This window comes from Pholcus phalangioides, unplaced genomic scaffold (assembly GCF_987345545.1).
Source record: "Pholcus phalangioides strain wild (caught in Gottingen) unplaced genomic scaffold, Ppha-v1.0 ptg000011l_1, whole genome shotgun sequence".
In the NCBI taxonomy this organism is placed as follows: Eukaryota; Metazoa; Arthropoda; class Arachnida; order Araneae; family Pholcidae; genus Pholcus; species Pholcus phalangioides.
Window position 1 is genome coordinate 46,699,578 of NW_028301604.1, and position 21,601 is coordinate 46,721,178.

General features: G+C 39.0%; 1 protein-coding gene across 1 annotated transcript; it reads right to left on the bottom strand.

Annotated features, from left to right (window-relative positions):
• Window positions 1-4,376: 4,376 nt before the first annotated feature.
• On the bottom strand, window positions 4,377-6,734 carry LOC149080487 (uncharacterized). The gene has a single exon (XM_089238763.1). It carries the CDS (start codon window positions 6,732-6,734, stop codon window positions 4,377-4,379), a length of 2,358 nt encoding a protein of 785 aa, XP_089094889.1.
• Between the last annotated feature and the right edge of the window lie 14,867 nt (window positions 6,735-21,601).

A 21,601-nucleotide genomic window follows, 5' to 3' on the forward strand; every position in this document is an offset into this window, starting at 1 on the left:
GTTCAGAGTGGATGTAAAATACTGATATTGTAAATTTAAGTCGATATTATTCAACCAGAGATATTTATAATTGTTAAAATAAGTTGAAAGTTTCTTTTTATCCAATAATTTTAGAGGGGGATTTTCATTAGATTTGGAAATTGGAATTTTGTCATAATATAATTTTAAAAGAACGGGATAGTGATCGGTTAAATCGTTGATATATATTCCAGAGGAAAATGATATTCTATGATTTTGATTTTTTATAAAAATATGATCGATACAAGTCGAGGTATCTTTAACTCTGGTTGGTTCATTTATTAAGGATTGAAATCCAACCTGAAATAGATTGTTTTGATAATCAAGTACATCGGGATTATTTGTCAGTAAATCTATATTCATGTCTCCTATTATTATGATGTTTCCATAATTTAAACTTTTTAAGACAGAATCCAGTTCCGTGTTGAAATTTGAGATAGTAAAACTGTGAGAGCGATATAGTGATATTAATGCAATTTTCAATTTTTTGCTGTATGATAATATCATTTCTGCAGTTGACATTTCAAATTCGATTTGATTGAAATTTAGCAAATTTCGTGTATAAACTGCAATGCCTCCCAACCGATTACTATCTCTGCATTTAAAAAACGAATCAAAGCCTTCAATTTTATATAAATCCATTTCATTATTGTAGATCCAAATTTCGGAAAGAATTAATATTGAAATATGATTCATATACTCTGATAGTAAAGCGGTTAAGTTATCAAAGTTAGCGCGTAAGCTCTGTATATTTACATGGAAGATATTGCAATATGACTTACAATTTGTTGGTGCAGACGACAAAAACTGTTTTAACTCATCCAGGTTTGTTAGAGTCATACAGTTGGATTGGAAATCATTGTTTATTTCAGTCAATGGATCTGTGAATGTAAGTCGTCTTCAGATTTTACACGAAAGATCCTGGATGAATCGTCTTCACGTAAGAATATTTTGCCGTCACGGGTCCAACAGTACTTATAGTTGTGTTCCACTTTAAACTTTCGCGCGTTAAGGAACAGTGATTTTAGTTCGGGTGTGAGATGTTCACTGAAATAAACAGAGACGTCCATAAATCTTGGATTTATTTCGGAAGCCTTGATTCGGCAATCCTTTAATTCTCTCAAGATGTTGTCACGGATAATTTTTGATGTGAACTGTAAGATAATGGGTTTTGGCCTGTCCTTGTTGAATGTTGGTACACGATGAGCAGTCACTATATTTTCGGAGATATTTGTTTTCGCTAGTGCATCTATATTCGTGAAAATCTGTTGGAGGTTTTCATTCTCAGTTTCTGGAACATTTGAAATCTCGATATTCGTAAGTCTGGAATACTGCTTTAGTTCGATCATGTCACAACGCAAATTTTTCATTTCCCTTTTCATCTCGATATTTTCTTTAGAAAGGAGTTCGTTTTTGGAGATCAGTTCATTGTTTGTTTTTTGTACAGTTTCAATAGTTGTTTTTAGTTCTTTGATCGTTTCATTGTTGAAGTCTATTGCTTGCGTAAATTCATCCATCTTGCGGGAAACGAACTCTTTAAGTTCGTTGTTCTGTTGAATTATTTTGTGAAGGATGTCTTGAGAGGATTCCGATTCACCATCTTGTGATCTTGCTGATGAGGTCGTGGAGTCTTGAAGGCACATTGCACATAACCATTTTTTGTTTTTATCGGATGTGAATTTTCTGAAAGCTTTTTCACTGATACCACCACACAAATAATGAAAATTTGATTTACACTTAGAGCACTGGACTCGGTCAGAATCCACTAATATGATATCCGAGCAGGACTTACAAGACATATTTCGATTAGGCATACCTTAGACGATTTTTGTATTTAATAATTAATGCAAAGCAAATAAAGTAAAGCAAATAATTAAAATTTACCTGTAATAATTTTGAGCGGATAAAAACAACTAGTAAACAGGAATTATTATACGTTTGAAAAATATACAGTATAATTTTTTTGAGGAGCAAAATAAAACGTGTCCGCACAACATGCCTGCCGTTGCCAAAAAAGACGTGATTAGTGTTATCAGAAAAAATAATTTTCAAGAGTAATTTCACTCCTCTCAAAAATTTTACGGGATAATTTTGTGTCGAGAGGAATATTTTTTATTAAAATAAAAAATAAATTAGATATGACCACCTTCCCCTAATTTATTATTAGCATTTTATAACAATTTTACATCAATTATTTACATCAATTGGATTTTTCTTCTTTATCGAAGAATTTCCCTTATCATTGAGGGAATTATAGAATTTATGTCAAAGTATATTGCCATATGTTCATATTTTATATAATTTATCCTGCAAAACTATTTCTTTTAGTATTTCAACGATAAATTAGTGAACATTTCAGCTCAAAATAGTATACTGAAAATGTAAAGATATTGTAGCGTAGTGGTGAACTCATTTTTGCCAATGAGATAACAAATCATTATTCTTGATTAAATTATTTTTAATTTTAAATAACAATATATGTACATTCTACATTTTAGTTAAAATACTTTAGTGTCGACCACGTTGGTCGCACATCCGTTCACTATCTCGGTTCGTCTCTCTCTCTGGCTAAGTTCTTATCTCTTGTTAGACGACGGCGTACTACCTCTACAGGAGCAGGTGTTTACAACCGGCAGATGTTTTGTCTGCACCCGCCGGGGCAGTCCACATAAGTTCAAGGGGTAGGATTCGATGGACGTCACAGCTTCCTCCCCCCTTAAAGAAATTTCCATTGGGATTTTCACAATGGAAATTCAATATCTAAATTAACCACAAATAAGCTTATAAGAAGATTGCAATAAAATTATATTAACACTTATATAGGGGTATATTACCACTGAAGTACCATGTCAGGCAAATTGAGGCACAAAAAAATTAAAAAAAAAAAAACATTGTTCGCGATACATTGCAATTAAATCACAGAAAAGTAAATTTGAAAAATAGAAAAAAAATAATATGATACGTAGAATTTTCTGGGTTTATATATAACCGAATTCAAAATAATTTTTTGAACAACACAAAAAAAAACCACAATTCTTCATTAAACTCTGCAATTATAATGGAATAATATAACACAAAAAATAACAAGAAAAATTAAAGCATTCATACATAAAATTTTCGAAACATTCAACAAATTGCAGGTCATTCGGGAATATTACGACTTAGCACATCAGCATTCCTATTTTTGCGACCAGGTCTGTGCTGTATCTGAAAGTCATATTGTTGGAGTGACAATGCCCAACGCATCAGACGCTGGTTTGTGCTACAATTCTTCTGTAACCACACGAGAGGATTATGATCAGTGATAATCAAGAATTTTTGACCATCTAGATAATAGTGTAAACGTTTAACAGCAAAAACAATGCTCAGACATTCCTTCTCAGTAGTAGTGTAGTTTCTTTCTGCCTGAGAAAACTTTTTGGTGAGAAAAAGGATAGGATGTTCTTCTCCTGCACTATCCTCTTGAGCTAAAATGACACCCATTCCCATATTTGACGCATCAGTCTGCACAATAAATTGCTTAGAGAAATCTGGTGCATATAGCACTGGTTGACTAATTAACTTGTTTTTCAAACAAGTGAAACTCGCATTACACTCAGGAGTCCAGATGATTTCTCCTTTCTTTTCTTTCCCTTTTAAAGCTTCTGATAACGGTGCAGCCAATACCGAAAACATAGGAATGTAATGACTATAATACCCTACCAATCCTAAAAAAGCTCTGATTTCAGTTTTGGTTTCTGGAGTAGGAAACTTTTCAATGGCCTCTATTTTCGCTTCACATGGTTTCCTATACCCTTGCCCAACTATATGACCCAAATATTTGACATGATCTTGGGCGAAACGACATTTTGATGGTTTTAGTGTTAATTTAGCTCCCTTCAAGCGTTCTAACACTAATTCGACATGTTTCAGGTGTGTCTCCCATGACTCAGAAAATATAGCTATATTATCGAGGTATGGTACAGCGAAATTTTCGTATTCTCTTAGTAATTCTGCCATAAGTTTACTAAAGAAATATGGAGCATTTTTCAGACCAAATGGCATGCGTAGTGGCCTGTACGTTCCGAAACTGGTAACAAAAGCGGCAAATCTTTGAGCTGTGGGACTCAATGGAATCTGCCAGTATCCTTTGGATAAATCTAACAAGGTAATAAATTTTGCTGATGAAACTAATTCAAGCCTTTCTTCGATATTTGGCAATGGAAAAAATTCGGTGCGTATCACCTCATTTAACCGGCGATAATCAATACAAGGTCTGGGATCCTTATGTGGTGCTTCAACTAAGATCATTGGTGAGGTATAATCTGATTCCCCTACTTCAATTATTTCCAAATCTAACATTCGTTGAATTTCAGTTTTTAAAATACCATTCTGTCGTTGAGAAATCTTATACGGCCTAGCTCTGACGGGCATTTATCAACGACATTTATCAACGTGATATCATGTTCAACCAGATGGGTCATCCCTGGCTCGTTAGAAAATATTTCAGAGTATTTATTCAACAATTTATGCAATTGTTCAATTCTTTGCGGATCTATACGTTCAAGCAAGTTGCTTTTCTGGACAATGTCTTCAAAATTGAAAATATTTGGATTGGTATCCAAATGGGGAAAATCTATATCATTGTTCGTGTACCCATCATTTCCTACGCAATCCAAGAAATTAATGCTCTCGGGTCTTTTGTAATACGGTTTTAGCATATTTACATGATATATTTCTTCTTTTCTATCCGGAAGCTTAACAATGTAATTCGTCTCGGACAGTCTATTTTGAATTACACCGGGACCAGTCCACTGAACTGCCAACTTATTCGGTTTAGAAATTGCAAAAATGAGTACTTCGTCACCTTGCTTAAATTCCCTTTTTACAGAATTTTTATCATACCATTTTTTTCTAGCTACCTGTAATTCTTCCATTTTGCTAACTGCCAAGTCCTGACACCTTTTCATCCTATTTATGAGTTTAAGAACATATTCTGTAACAGGACTTTCCTCATCCCCTGACTGTGTCCACTGTTCATACACTAATGTTTCTGGAGTTCTTAGATTCTTCCCGTGAACTAGTTCTGAAGGAGTGAACCCTGTACTTTCGTGTGTAACTGTACGTAACGCTAACAATGCTGGCGGAAGGTGTTTTTCCCAATCGGGCCCAGATTCTTCACACAGACACCGCAACAAACGTTTAATGGTTCTGTGAAACCGTTCCACAGGGTTGGACTGTGGGTGATACACGGAGCTGTGACTCACCTTAACCCCAAATCTCTGAAAGAATTCCGAAGTGAGAGCACTCGTAAACGACGTCCCTTGATCACACTGTACTTCTTTCGGGAAACCTGTCTTGCTAAATATCTCGAGTAGTGCATTGACCACACTCACTGATTTAATATCAACGACCGGTATAGCTTCTGGGTATTTAGAAGATAGACACATGGCTGTAATGATGTACCGTTTCCCAGTTGGGGTCTCTGGAAGAGGTCCACAAGCGTCTATGTTAATTTTTGAAAATACTTCCTGAATAATGGGAACCAATTTGAGAGGTGCCTTCTTCTTTTCGTTAGGTTTTCCCGCTCTTTGACATTGGTCACAAGTACGCACATATTCCTCCATATCTTTATAACACCCAGGCCAAAAGAAATATCTCAAAAGCTTATATTTTGATTTTGTAACTCCTACATGAGCCGAAGTGCTTTCATGGCAAAGTGCCTTAACACTATTTCTGAGTTCTATCAGTACTAGTAGTAGTTTTGTTATGTTTCCGATGTGGTCCTCATGCATCTTAAACAACAGATTGTTTTCAAAAACATATGTTTTCTTCGCAGTAGGATTTACAGGCTTTTGGGCCAATGTAATCAATTCCCTTAAGGATTGACAGTCCTGCTGCATTTTAGACAGTTTCTTAGAACTAACCTTCAACAAAGACAATTCCTCAGCCCCTTCACTGATTTCTGGCAATTGAAGATTATCACTTTCGTCAACAATAATATCTGATAACAGACGATCATCACCTGCCTCTTCATTTTCTTGCGCGCCTAAACAACTCTCCCCGAGAACTTCAACATTTTTCTCTTCTGGGATGATCCCCTTATTAAACTTTGCTTTCGTTTGAGCCCTTGTTTCTACGGCATTCAACGCCTCTGGGGACAAAAGACAAGGCTTCTCACACCCTTCCAATAATTCCGCCGTACGGTTTCCTAAGAGATACCGCCCCTGATCTAATTCGTTTCTAATGACTGCTGCTTTGGTACATATTTTCCCAAAACTACCGCATAATTCAACATGTGCCAAAGGTAGGCACTTGGGATCAGGATCTAACGGCGTTTTAAGCCATATGTTTTCACCTGTCAACATATCAGGAGTGATAAGCTTCTCACAAACTATATCTATTGTGGCCCCCGAATCCCTCAAAATTTTCATAGGAATGCCATTTACTCTACCAAGGGTTGTATATGGGTCTAAAAGATCTTTTGACCCATCATTAACATAATTAACTGTACCCTCTGATGTCCGCTTCAATTTTGGGCAGTTCGGACGTAAATGCGATGGCGAACCACATTGATAGCATTTAAGGGACCTACGTTCCTCAAATTCTCTATGTTCTTGTTTTTGTAGATCTTTTTTCTCGTAGTGAGCAGATTTATTAGGGAACTTTTTATCTGCATATCCATCTATTATTGCTATACTTTTTGTCCTGAGGGTTTTTCGACCCTTCTCTAACATTCTCGTAAGCATCCAATTTTTCGGCCAATTCATAGGGAGTGATAATTTTCGCCCACTCATCAATATAATGCTCTCTTATTTCCGGTGGAACGCGCCTTTTTATTTGATCTGTGACCATCAATTTTTTTAACCCTTCAAAATCAGTCACTTGCAAACCTTCCACCCACTCATCAAAATATTTAGAAAGTTCAAAAACGAAATCCCGCCACGGCTTGGCTGAATTTCTCTGATGTTTGACAAATTTTAATCGAAAATTTTCTGGGGTCATTTTGAACCTGTTTAGGAGAACCATTTTGATGTGTTCAAAGTTATCAAAATTTTCTTCGGATTCCTTTGCTATAAGTTGTACCACGTCGGGTGGTAAAAGAGCCAACATGGCTGATACCCACCTTTTTTTTCTACCCCCACTCTTTTGGCTTGCCTTTCAAATAAAGCAAGAAACAATGCGATATCCATTTCCTTTTCATCGAACTTGGGGACAAGCTTTGTCAGCTCATAACTTCCCCCACCGCTTCTTATATCGAAATCCAAACAACCTCGACCCTCGTTTTTTATTGCTGCTTCTAAGCGTAGTTTCTCTAATTCAAACTCCCGTTCTTCCCTTTTTCTTCTGCCTCTTCCTCTGCTGAATTCATAATCAGTCTTTTTAGATCCAAAATTCTCATTACATCATTCACATTCTCCCCCAACTCTTCCGCTAACAACCTCAAATCTTCTTTTCTAGCTTTTGCAAGGAATGTCATAGCTGATAATATTAGTTATACAAACTAACTTCAAAATAAAAGTAATTCAGCTATTTTTCAAGAATAATCACAATATACAATCTACCACAAATAAATAAAATCAACTGCGTTACATTTTAAACAATACTGTGCCTCAAAAAAAAAAAATTTTGCCTTAATCATGGCACTTACCCCTTCGGACTTTGGAGAGACTTAGGCCGAACACATACTGGGGAGACGACAAAGAGAGCGATTTCAAAAGAGAAAATACATCGAGATCAGCATCGATGTCCCGTAACATACTGAGGAGGCAGAGGAGAGCGAAAATGACCGCAGGCGTTCTGAAGGGTAAAGAAGAAAAGCTTTTGAGCGGGAAACATGACATCTCGCCAACTAGTAACCCTACCAGCCTGTTCATGCCAAATCAATCAGTTTGGCAATATTGGAGGATTCCGATAAACCAGCGGTTCTCAACCAGTGCCCCGCAGATCCCTTAGGGCTCCGTGCAAACTGCCAGGGGTTCCGTGGCCACTTGAGGGAAATAAATAAAAAAAAACAGTAAATTTGAAAAAAATAATTAATATTTTTGAATAATAAAAATAAGTCAGAAACTTTGATGAATAAATAAAAAAAATAGGCGTCTGGGGCTCCGCCATAGAAATTACATACCGGAAAAGGGCTCCGTGGGTCAAAAAAGGTTGAGAAGCGCTGCAATAAACGCGTTAATCCTCAAAAGACTACAAGTCCTGTTTATATATGTTTTTAATGACTTCTTGTATCAAACCGTTGTTTCGAATATTATTGCACAATATGCATAAAGATTTAAATAATTATACTTCAATCAAGATAGAGAGACAACAGAATTAGTAGACACTGAATAAAAATACATGCCTATAATCCGCAGAAGCTAATTTCGATACTTTCCAAAGAAAATATCACCGTTAATGAGATGAAGTTATCCATACACCTCGATGATGAAACCGTAATTTTTTTATGGCCAGCGTATCATTATGAAAATGATTGTTATTAGCGATGAATGTATACGTGGTGGTTAAGCACAAATTATCAGTGTGGATCCATTATTTATGAAATCCCAGAATTACAGATTCCTCCTATATGCAGGGCCGTCTTAAGAGCATCATGGGCCCAAGGGCCAAAGGATTTTTCTGAGGCCCTACAAGGCAAATTCCCGAAAATCTCAACCACATCTCACTTTTGTGAAGCCTTTTTTATCTTGAGGTCCCACGGTCCTTGCCCTGGTGGGTCCCATGCCTTACGACGGCACTGCTTATAACCGGCATGTTCTGTGCATAACCAATTTCAATGAACGCACGGATGCTGCAATCAACTGGCTTCGATTTTTTAAGAAATACAGAAATATGTATTGTGTGTGAGATGTTCATTATTTGCATCAGAAAAAAATCTTGTGTCTCTTTCATAACACACGACATTCCAATTCAAATCCACGGAAATAATAGATACAGTATTCAGTATAATAAAATAAAAGAGAAAAAACAGAAACCATGTTTCGACAATGTTAGTAAGCGATGAGCAATCATCACGGTGTTTATTCGTTTTCCTAAAAAACGGGATCTCAAACATTTTCCACCCGCGTCACCCATTTCCCTTATGAAGAGCCATTGGCATACGCAAAGGGGGGATTTGGGGTTCTAACCCCCCCCCCACCCACCTAAGCCAAGATTATAGTGTTATTTTGCCGGAAAAAACGTAAAACCCCCAGAAGGAAAAACAAATTTGAACCCCCCTCCCCGAGAAAATTCTGCCGTACGTACGCCTATGTGAAGAACAGTTGTAAGCAAAGCATTTCTTTGAAAAACCTTTGTCAGGACCACTGCGAAGCTGCACCCCTGACGAAGGTTGGCGCGCACAGTTTGAGAACCCCTGCTAATCCATCAACGTATTGACAAATCAAGGGGCGCCATTCGAGGGAGGGGAGCTTTTGAAAAAAAAAAAATTTATATGTACATACAAACATATATATATACTAAAAATATATATATACTAGGGGCTCTGTGCCCTTGCAGCCTTTGGCGGCCACCCCCCCCCCTCCTTCTCATCACAACATGTCTTGTTTATTTCGTCCCACTTCATCAGCGTTATGGAAAGGGACATGTGAAAGCTCCTTACTGAAGAAGCGAATTTTACAATAATAAAACAACATAAAACAAATGTGATTCATCAAGTACCCCCAGAAAACTTGCCTATGGGGTCCCCAGACTCCAATTCGCTGAATTTTAGCGGGGCCCAGACTGGATTTATCTCGGGCTATCGATGTGTTGCAAATTTCACAATGTTAAACGACAGAAAAGAATGAGATTCATCCAGGGCCCCCAAAATGAAACCTGTAAACATGGGGCCCCGACTTGGAAGCTTGTTGGTCATTCCCCGCTGCAAGTGCCATGAAAAAATTTCATTTGCATTCATTTTACCAACGAATAAAGTCCAAGGCCCCCAACCAATTACCTGGGACACCAGTTCGCATACTTTTAGTGGGGGCCCCCAGATTGGCTTTATCTCGGGCTTTCGCTGTTGCAAATTCTAAAATGTTAAATAACAGAAAAAAATGAGATTCATCCAGGCTCCCAAAATGAAACGGTCCTCTGACTCGGAGCTTGTCATACATCCCCCTGTGAGTGCCATGGCAAATGTTCATTTGTATTCATTTTACCAACGAATAAATTCCAGCCCCCCCCCCCCTCAGTTACCCGTGACCGAATTCGCAAATTTTATGGGGTCCCCAGACGGGATATATCTTGGGCTTCCGCTATCGCAAATTTTTCAATGTTAAAGCAGCAAGAAAACAACGAGATCCATCAAGGGCCCTGGAAATCAAACCTTTTAACTTCCCCATTAAGGTATACGTGCAATCCCCCGGATACCCCGACCCTGTGTTTTGGGAGCACTGGTGTTATATGTATATTATACCTCTCGACATGCCCCCCCCCCCCCACACACAAAGGCAGGGCTGACAGGGGCCGGAGCGATTCTTATCTTTTTTTGATTTTTCACACTATAAATTAACCATAGAGGGCCCCTGAAAAGCTGGTTTGGGGGCTCGCCATCTATTCCAGTCTAGGCGCCCTACTGTAGGATGTGGGAGCCTCTCCGTAAATGCACGTAACTTGGTCCCGATGGGTTAAATGGGTCCCGAATATGCTAGAGTTAAATGAATACTTGACCCAAAATCGTAACAGATTTCCGCCACTCAAAAAACGTCACCCACTTCCGTAACATAGAATCGTCACTAATTTCGGTTGCTTAGAAACGGGTACTTTTCGAGTTTGTGTTTTATATTATAGAGTAGATATACATACATTGAGTTCATGTGTGTTTTCTCTCTTTGCCTTCCCCCCTACCCTGGAAAACGTTGAAATGACGTTCCTGGAAAAATCTCTACAAATTTTTTTGTTGAAATTCTAAGAACATGTTCAGTATTGAGTAGAAAATTAGTGTCGACCAGCAATTCTCAACCTTTTTTCTGAGTCACGGAGCCCTTTTTAGTATATAATTTCTACGACGGAGCCCCGTACGCTACGTTTTTTTTTTTTCATTTGGTCATAAAATTTACTGGTTCATTTTACTTTCATCGAGTGAACGCGGAGCCTCCTCAACCAGTGCACGTGGAGCACTGGTTGAGAACCGCTGGTGGGGAAGAAATGATTTTTCCGCCCCAGCGACTGCATAATGATTTATAGTGGTATATAACTTATGATCTTTTAGTGGTTTTCCAGTTTCCGACAAAAATTTGCCACCCTTTACATTTTGCAGCCCAGGGCAAAGGCGTGGGCATGAAAAACATTGAGAGGGCTGAAAGTTGCCAATCGTTCCGTGGTGAGCCTCGAGCCCGTATGTAGAAGGGTGCAGTGCCCCGCATTATTTATTCATTAATTGGGAAGGGGGTTCTCAGCCCCCTAACACAAAATTTATTGGGGGGTTGAAATAGCCCCCCCCCCACCATGTTCTGGTGCCTATGTCCCATGGCAGTACGTTTGTTATTAAAAACTATTCAGGGACAATTGAAAAGATTAAATTTAAGGGGATGGAATTTGCGCCCCTTCTGATACTACGCCCGGGAAACCACACCCCCTCCCGCTCCCTTCCTAGTTGCAGAACTGTTCGTTCGTCAGAAGGAAGTTCTCTTGCACATAGTGTAGTTTTCCATGCAAAAAGCGCAATGGGATGGGCGGAAATTTGCGAAATATCTATCTCGTAGTCCCAGTAAGATTTGGAAAATATTCACGTCTAAAAAAATGACGGGGGGAATTAATCCGTAAAATGCTACCACAACAATCGTCAAACTTTTAAATTAGGATAAATTGGGTTAAGCACAATGGGAATCGAAAAGAAGAGAGAGCGCCAAAAGTGGAAAAACATCCGAAAACCCCCTCCAAACCAAATGGGTGATGATGATCCCCCTCAGAAGTTCTCTTTTTTTTCCAAGAGAGTGAGGAGAAAAAAGAAGGGGAGAAAACTGACCAATCGCCAAATAGCGTCTGATTTTACCTCGCGATGAAAACAAACCGGCTTGAAAGAGTCGCGTACCTCTTGAGCCGCCTCTTTCTCCTCCTCGTCTCGCTGCCCGAGTATGTGAGGCGCAGAACAAAACAGTACATTTGTTTTCGCCGCTATTTCGTACCTCTCCGCTCACATCCCCAGTATGTGTTCGGCCTTAGAACCTAACGAGATGATCTGATGATCCAACAATAACTATCACTGTCGCAAAAGTCACTGGGTGAAACTGCTGTTTACACACTACTCTACTTCAAGGCACTTATTGTTCTCCTGACGGAGCTGATGACCCAATTCCTCCAGAGTTCCGAGATTTATCCTGACGGCACTGATGAGTGAATATTTCCGTACGGCACGGATGACCGAATCTCTCGACGGCACGGATGGCCGAATCTCTCCACGGCACGGATGGCCGAATTCGAAACTCCTGTTGGAGACATCAACAGTCAAAAACTTTTAAGAAGAGGAACATCAAAACGACGTGAAACACATCCAAACCGCTGCCACCAAATTTTTAGCTGTAGCGTAGTGGTGAACTCATTTTTGCCAATGAGATAACAAATCATTATTCTTGATTAAATGATTTTTAATTTTAAATAACAATATATGTACATTCTACATTTTAGTTAAAATAATTTAGTGTCGACCACGTTGGTCGCACATCCGTTCACTATCTCGGTTCGTCTCTCTCTCTGGCTAAGTTCTTATCTCTTGTTAGACGACGGCGTACTACCTCTACAGGAGCAGGTGTTTACAACCGGCAGATGTTTTGTCTGCACCCGCCGGGGCAGTCCACATAAGTTCAAGGGGTAGGATTCGATGGACGTCACAATATTTTTGGCCAGGTTTTGGGGTTAAAATACCCACTATGCGTCGTATAAATATGAAAATCCCATAAAGGAGATATTCAAGAGCTCGTATAAACGGCATCTACTGTATTCCTGTAGTTCCACCTATGGTGTCGTGCCCTGTGCGGCCAAGATGGATATCGTTGTGCCCTGAGCGACCAAATCCTCTTCCATTCTTTACTTGGACAAATCCTTTCTTCCTTTGTTTGAATCTTCCCTCATATCACCAATATAGGTGGAACTATAGGAATACAGTTCATTTATACGACCTTCTTGAATATCTCCTTTATGGGATTTCCCCATTTATACGACGCATAGTGGGGTATTTTACCCGAGAACCCCCCCAAAATTCTTTTTACATTTTCAGTGCATTATTTTGAGCTGATATGTCGGCTAATTTATCGTTGAAATACTAAAAGAAATAATTTTGCGGGATAAATTATATAAAATATATATATGAACATATAGAGACAAAACGAGACAAAAAATTCTTCCGTGAAAGAAGAGGGTGGACTGTTGATCAGGGGTTTGAAATGTATACTTTTATTATACAAGGGGAAAATTCTCAGCCACCTCGTTGGGCACTTTGCCTGTTGTGGCATTGTATTTGTATTTGTATATATGGCAATATATTTTGACATAAATTATATAATTCCCTCAATGATGAGGGAAATTCCTTAATAAAGAAAAAATCCAATGGATGTAAATAATTGATGTAAAATTGTTATAAAATGCTAATAATAAATTGGGGGAAGATAGTCATATCTAATTTATTTTTTATTTTAATAAAAAATAAATATTCATCTCTACACAAAATTATCCCTTAAAATTTTTGAGAGGGGTGAAATTATTCTTGAAAATTATTTTTTCCGATAACACTGGTCACAATTCCTCCCTGTAGATTTTCATGTTAAAATTTTTCATTTATACGACAAATAACTTTAATTATGTCGACTCTGACTGGAATGCCAACATGGCTGGAGATACGGGGAGGGGCGTGGAGGACAGTTCCCCCCCCCCCAACTTTAATGAAGGAGCTGATTTATCTAATGCATATGCGTATACTGTTTATGAATTGAGATCATCATTGTGTCCCCCTCCCAGCCTTTCACGTACATCTCCACCTATGAACACCTAATCTTTGGAAAACGATATCAATACTATTCATCGAATCCACGCAATTTTTGTAGATTTTAAAAACTCATCTCTGAAATTGTTTTTCTTGCATATTGTCACCACAAACATCACAGCCGGCTGACTGATCATCATTCTAGAGAGGAGTGACGATAAAATCGTTCTCAGAAGGTTTAAAAAATTAGTCACAATTTTTAAACCTTTAAGTGATATTATCACAAAAATTAGAACTTTGACTGGTTTTCATTTATACAAAAAATTGACGCGCTTTTAAGCCAAATAAAATTTTATTAGGTCGACTGGTCATCACTTTTGTATAAACTTAGTGATAATTATAGCAAGAACACTTCAGTTTAAGCAACGGTTACGCTATATGAATTTCCGACCCAGACAGCACAAACGTTGGGAGGGTAGGAAGATCCATAATGTATAATTTTCATAAGTTTCATTCCAACTTAGATGTCATTATTGGCATAGATTTCCAGACATTACATTTAAAGTAAAAAACAGAATAAACTTTCGAGTAAGCTTCAGTGAAAATACGGGCCGCTCACGAGCTTCCACTAAATTGAATTGTAGCGTTTTCCTTGAAATTAAAAAAACAAAAATTAATAACGATGAAATAAAAATAAAAATTAATAACGATAAAAATTACAAAAATAATTTAATGAATTTAATGAAATTTAATGTAATAATTAATAATGATAAAAATTAATAATGATAAAAATTAATAACGATAAAATACAGCGGCTCCCTCACATATGTAAAAATTGGATAATTTCAAGTGAATGGACATCTTACTATTGATTTGATATACTGTCATATTTATGTTAAGTTTTCACAAAATTAACAACTGTTAATTGTAATGACTGAGTTTTTTCTATGTTATGTTCTGGAAGGAAAAATGGCATGTAGCTAAAGTGCTTGTGAAATACTGAACTAGTCATGGTCTCATCGAAATCGTCAAATATGATCATATTTTAAATATAATGGATAATAAATTTTTGACCTTCTTTTCTATTCATTTTCATCAAGTTTTATACTACCGCAACTGTCTTTGGAGTCCAGAGCGAAAACAACGTGTCAAATGATGTGATGGGCTGAATTTTAAATATTGTATTCTACACAGGAAACTTTTTGGTGTGGGAAAATATAAAGTTATGAAAAGAATATCTTAAGAAGTTAGCGCGGCAACCCTTTCTGATCTCTAAGTACCCTAACGTGACACGCGACACACCGCTAGGAACCACTGTCTTAATTGATATTACAGCCATACTTCGGTATAACGGTTCCTCCTCGGGACCGAACAAAAATGACTTCATCAGCGGGGTGACATAATAACGAATAAAATTTGTTACAAATTGTACTAGCAGGACCAAAAAAAAACTGACGCTATAGGCGGGATGACGTTAAACGTGGTCAACGTTATACTAAAGTCTTACTGTATAGTGTTACTCTCAAGATGTTTCGCATCACCCTAAAATACAGCGGCTGCCTTTTTGTCTATTTCCCTGTTAGTGTATTTATTATCAATTGGATATCCAAGTTTTCGTCTCGATGAGTTAAATTAGTTCATACGAGTTGAACTGTATAAAAAAATATAAAAACGATTTTAAATAACCTGAAAAAAAGATTTTTTGCCTCCATCACATACTAAATGAAATGTTACATAATCTCTGTAGTAGATGGATTACAGAAATGAAATGGAATAGCAATTCAATTATAATGCCACGACATGAGGGATGGCCCCTTGTTGTGGAAGTGAACAATAGAAAAGGATTTGGTCGCACAGGGCACGATTTTTCCTTGGTCGCACAGGGCACGTAACCCCACCTATAGTGGTGATATGGGGGAAGTTTCAAAACGAAGGAAGAAGGGGGGAGGGAAATCTAATCGAAAGATTATTCTATTCACCAAGATGTCACAAAAGAAAGGATTTGTCCAAGTAAAGAATGGAGAAGAATTTGGTCACTCAGGGCACAACGATATCCATCTTGGTCGCACAGGGCACGACACCGGGCGAATAACTCTGGATCCGGCAAATCACAACGGCTTAATTCAGTGCGCAATGGGAAAACGAGAATACGGTTTAAACAAGGGACCAAAATAAAACATTTAATTACTTTGCAATCATTTTTTTCTTAATCTTTTCACTTTAATCCAATTTTAAAATAATTTCTTTCAGTAAATAAATAATCATAAAAATGAATTTTCATCATTTTTTATAACGTAAAAAATTGATTCACCATGTGGCCACAGGGCAGTAGCAATATTTGTCTCCCCATGTAAGAACTAACCCAAGAACTATGCATTTAGAACAGAACCAGTGCCCGGGAAAGCAGAAATGGCCTCATGAAAATGAGATCTGGTCAAAACTTTCTGGTCCGGAATTTTGCCACGGTGCACAATCAAACAAATTTAGGAATTTTCTAATAGTAATTTATGATCTCTTTTTCATGGGTGTCCATCGCCGCGAGAAATGAAAATTCCGACAGAAAACGCGAAGTGGGGCGAAATTAAAGTTTTAAATTCTCATCCTGTCGGGATTCGAACAACTTCGACCCTGTCGAGATTTTGATCCACATCAGTTGAGTATTTATGAGAGAGAGAGGCCGTGCACACACAGTGAAGCGCCCAAGAGGTACAGGAGTGTATAAGAGAGACTTGTGAGGAAAACAATTGTATTGTTTTGTACTACACCGCATATACTCGATGTGCGAGACAAAGAAGAGAAAGAGGCCACTCAATGAGGTGCGGGAGTTGAACAAACATGTTTGTTTTCCCCTCGCTCTGTTGATTACTATCGTAACATTCTTTCCGGAAGTAACTCGAGGTACTTTTGTGACCCCGTACACCCGTATTGAACGGGTGCGTGTACGTGTAGTGCAACCTGACGTAAAGTTTTTTGTTTTTTTCTGTGTAATGCTTGTTATGTGTAGTGCTGTCATCTGCCCCCAGTTTTACTAACTATGAGTGAAGTGTTATGGTTGAATGATTTACCGTTGTAGGACTGTTGCTCTCTGTGGCGAGACTTTTTAACGGGGAGATCGGCTCGCATTTGCGCCTTGAAGTTGGGAACCACAGAAAACCAACTTCAGCCGACCACCACTGTGGGGTTCGAACCCGGATCCTCGCATCACGAGTCCGGCACTGTAACCACTCGACCACCACATACCTTTACAAGGATACAAAACAAGGAAAAAAATGGAAATTCCTATCAGTATCGGAAATACGGGAAAATTTGGGATATCAAATGTCTCAATTGTCACCAAACACAATTTGAAATGATTACAAAATCATTCAATGATTACAAATCAATCAAAATCTACAGAGGACATTAGATTACTGCAGATTTGTTAGTTTAGTGCTGTGTCAATATACAGGGTGCATATATATACAGGGTAATTATAATTAAAGTTCGTTTGTAAAAAGGCTATAAAAAAAGAACCACCGGTCAGAATTACCTGTTATTTCACCTGAATATACATGAAGGAATGGGATTTTATCTGGCAAAAGAAAAAATAATTCAAAATTTGACCGATAGATGGCGCTATACTCGTCATAAGATGCAAATTAAAAGACATGACATGCGCACATGATCATTGCAATTGTGATAAAAGGCGGGGAGCATGCAGTTCCTGTTATTCTCTGCAGCCGAGAAGGTCGTCATGGCGTTGTTATTGAAGGATCGGGCTCTGCTTTGGAAACTTTTTACAAGAACGGTGAGTGTGTGGAACATGCATTAATCCTTTACTGCGCACTACCCTTTAAAGTTGGAATTTCAAAAAAAAAAAAAAAATTGTAGGCTGTCTACTTCGGCCTAAAGGAGCACACAGGTATAATTTTGTAAAAATTGCACTTCCGGTTTTGATTCTGTGGGTGTTCTATAAGCAGGAACACTGCGCCACCAGAGCTCTGAAAAGTGCGTCTAAGCGAGCATCGCAGTGAAGCGCGTAAATGAGTAGAAGCATTTTGCATATGAATAAAAAATCACTATTATACCTGTGTAGCATGACCCATGGAGCACCACGGGGAGGCCTGCTACTCTACATCTCATCCCTCCAAAAAAATTCTTGGCTATATGATTTTTTGTAAATTATATTTACAATAAAGAAAAAATAAGCTGTTTTGTATATATATACAAAAAAATATCTGCAAAATTATATAAAATGTACAACAGTGAGAGCAAAATAATTCGTGCAGCTCTAAGTAAATTTGACTCAAGCTACTGATAAAATCATCCCTGCCTGAAACCTCCCCAAAAAATTCCAGAGGATCACATTTCCTACAAATGGAATATATATATATATATTGTTTTATTTATAGACAACCAACCCTCCCTCGCAGCATCTGATATACACTGCTCAAAACAATTAGGGGAGCAAGCAAAAAAGTGAAGAAAACCGTGCGAGACAGCCACGTATTGGCATACAATGGGTAGTACACGCGTATCAATGCGCAATACAAAAAAAAGACGTAAAAAAATTTGGAATTAAGCTTTAATTCTTTGAAAATATGGAAAAAACATGAAAAGATGATTTAGGGCAACAATTTGGTAACATGTAAACGATAAAAAAAAGTACTGTTTAGACATGATGCATGAGTTTTAATAGGGCGTGTGGTCTCCTCGAACAGCTAAGACTGCTGCACACCTGTTTTCCATGGATGCGATGAGGTTATCGATCAGACTTTGGGGAATACTGTTCCACTCCTCAAGAAGTGCAATCTGCAAGTCTCGGACAGTAACAGGCGGCCTTGGTCGCGCAGCAATGCGTCGTCAGGAGAGCACGAGGCCATTCCATACGCTGTATTGTTTCAGCTTCAAGCATGTTCTCCACCAGACGAGCTCTATGCGGTCGGGCATTATCATCCTGGAAAACAAAGGAATCTGCAATGGCTCCAGCGTAAGGGATGACATGAGGTCGCAGTATCTCGTCTGCATACCTTCGGGCCGTCAAAGTGCCATTCCGAATGATATGCAGGTCCGTACGTCCGCCTATGCTGATTCCACCCCATGCCATCCGACCAGCTCGTCTGTATTGTGACCTTTTACGAACGAATGCGGGGTTATTTCGAGTGCCCCTGTCCCTCCATACCAGAACACGTCGGGTGTCACACTCCAGACTGAATCGGGATTCGTCTGTAAACAGCACTTGGCTCCAATCATGTTGCTCCCAATCTCGATGTTCAGCAGCCCATATTCTTCGGGCCGCACGGTGGTGTGGGGTCAACGGAATGCAGACCAGTGGCCTACGTGCATAGAGCCCTCCCTCATGAAGCCGATTACGTACTGTTTGGCTGGATACCCTTCGTCCTGTTGCCAAGAGCAACCGTCTTTGCAACTGCGTAGCATTCTCTGTTTCGTTTCGACGGGCTGTTAACCCTATATACCGGTCATCAGTTGCTGTAGTGGCGCGTGGCCGACCTTGCCCTGGTCGACGTCTAACATTTCCTGTTTCTTGGAATCGATTCCACAGCTTTGCAACAACACTTCTGGCAACTCCAACAATGAATGAATGAACGCCAGGGTCTCTGCAACCGGACTTATCCCGTTGCCGAGATCTCTTCCAGCCCAGCTTCGTGGCAGAGTCTGGAACAAAGTGAGTGTGTGTGTGTACACCTAACAGTCTGAGTGTGTAGCTAGTGTTGTGTATGATATTTCAGTGCTGCCATCTATACTTCAAATTGTGAGTGAAGTGTAATGATTGAATATTTGTAACGTTTTAGGCCTGTTGCTCTCTGTGGCGAGACTTTTTAACGGGGAGATCGGCTCGCATTCGCGCCTTGAAGTTGGGAACCACAGAAAACCAACTTCAGCCGACCACCACTGTGGGGTTCGAACCCGGATCCTCGCATTGCGAGTCCGTCACTATAACCACTCGACTACCACAGCGGCTGGCGACTCCAACAGCGTACGCGACACTACGTTGTGTTTGCCCGGATTCCAGTCTGCCTATAACACGCCATGCCATGGATTCCGGTAAATCACGTTGTTGAGACATCCTCAAGTCACCTTGTCTCAAAAAAAAATACTGCGCAATCGAATTTCACAGTTACGGCAGTAAAACAGACGTTTCTGCAACATCCCGATTTCTGCCCTTATCTCCTTTTTCTGGTTTTTGACGTCATGAACTTTGATTCGCATATGAAGTTTCCTTCTTCCGTTTCCTGCTAGGCTTTAAATTATGGATGATTCATTTTATGTTACTTATCGGTATACATCTTTGCGTAATTTTGTTAAAACCATGTGCTCCCCTAATTGTTTTGAGCAGTGTAGTTTGACTTCATTCCCCTCAAACAGAGAAAATCAGAAAACGTAAACACAGACGTTTCCTCTCGTCATCGCGTTCGGTTGTGTAATATAAGAGCTGGTGTGGCGCAGTGTTCCAGTTAATGGAACACCTTATGTTATTCAACGATTCTTCGTATGTTTCCTGTGTGTATAAAAAATTAAAAATAATATAGAATAAATATAGTTTAGAGAGTACAGCCAACGATATAACGTAGAAAAATTTTTTTCAAGCAATCTTTTTTGTATATCACAAAAAAATATACAAAATTTCTTGTAAATATGAGGATTTTAAATAACGCGTCACAGCTGAAGATCATGGATTTCCTTGTGTGGTGGTGTCATCTGTGATTGAAAAGGAAAGTTCAAAGTAAATGGTAAACCTATTTTTATCCATTTATAATTGAATTTAAAAGTTTGAGAAGCTACTCAAGTTGGATGTTCCATGCAGTGGAACACTAAACAACAAAGGGTTAAAGAAATTCCGGACATTAAAAGAGCATTAGAAGCGGCTCTGGTCCGATGTCTGCAAACGGTCTAAAGAAGATGATTGCTAAATTCGAAGAGACGGGTTTGTTTGACGTGCAATGTGGCAGAGGGAGGAAAGCAAATGCTTCGACGTCAGTAGAGCAAGTGGCTACAGCATTGCGAAGCGTCAAGCAGTGCTTTGGGAACGTGCAGTGCTCGGGGAATTGGGGGAACTTTAAACGTGCCTGTCAGCACGGTTTGTAAAATTTTACGAAACATCCTGAAATGCTATACATACAAAATTACGCATGTTCAAGAGTTGTTTCTTGCGGACTTGCCAATACGAGAACATTTCGCCCTGCAATTTCTTGCTCGGAACCATGCATGGCCATGAAACATTTTGTGGACAGACGAAGCCCATTTCCATCTCCAAGGTTCTGTCAATACACAAAATTGCAGGATATAGGCAAGAGAGAATTCGTTGCAAATGCAACCATTGCCTCTTCATTCTCCAAAGGTCACTGTGTGGTGCGGGTTTACGGCAGCGTTTATCGTTGGCCCTTTCTTTTTCGAGGAGATAGGTTCTTCGGGTTTTGTAACCTGTACCATCAATGGGACACGGTATGAATCTCTTTTGCGCAACCAGCTCATTCCAGCACTGCAACAGCGCGGATGTATGCATATCACAATTTTCATGCAGAATGGCGCTCCTCCGCATATTGCAACGCCAATGAAGCAACTGTTGAATCTCCATTGTGGCAATGACAGAGTTATCAGTCGTCATTTTCCAACAGTTTGGCCGCCACGATCACCTGAACTGAACCCTTGCAAGACATTCTGCTTTAGGGGCCTGAGCCAGTAACTACATATAGAAAA

What these genes read in the sequence shown, in the direction of transcription:
- LOC149080487 (XM_089238763.1), bottom strand. Translation starts at nt 6,734, where the DNA reads ATGTTAGAGAAGGGTCGAAAAACCCTCAGGACAAAAAGTATAGCAATA.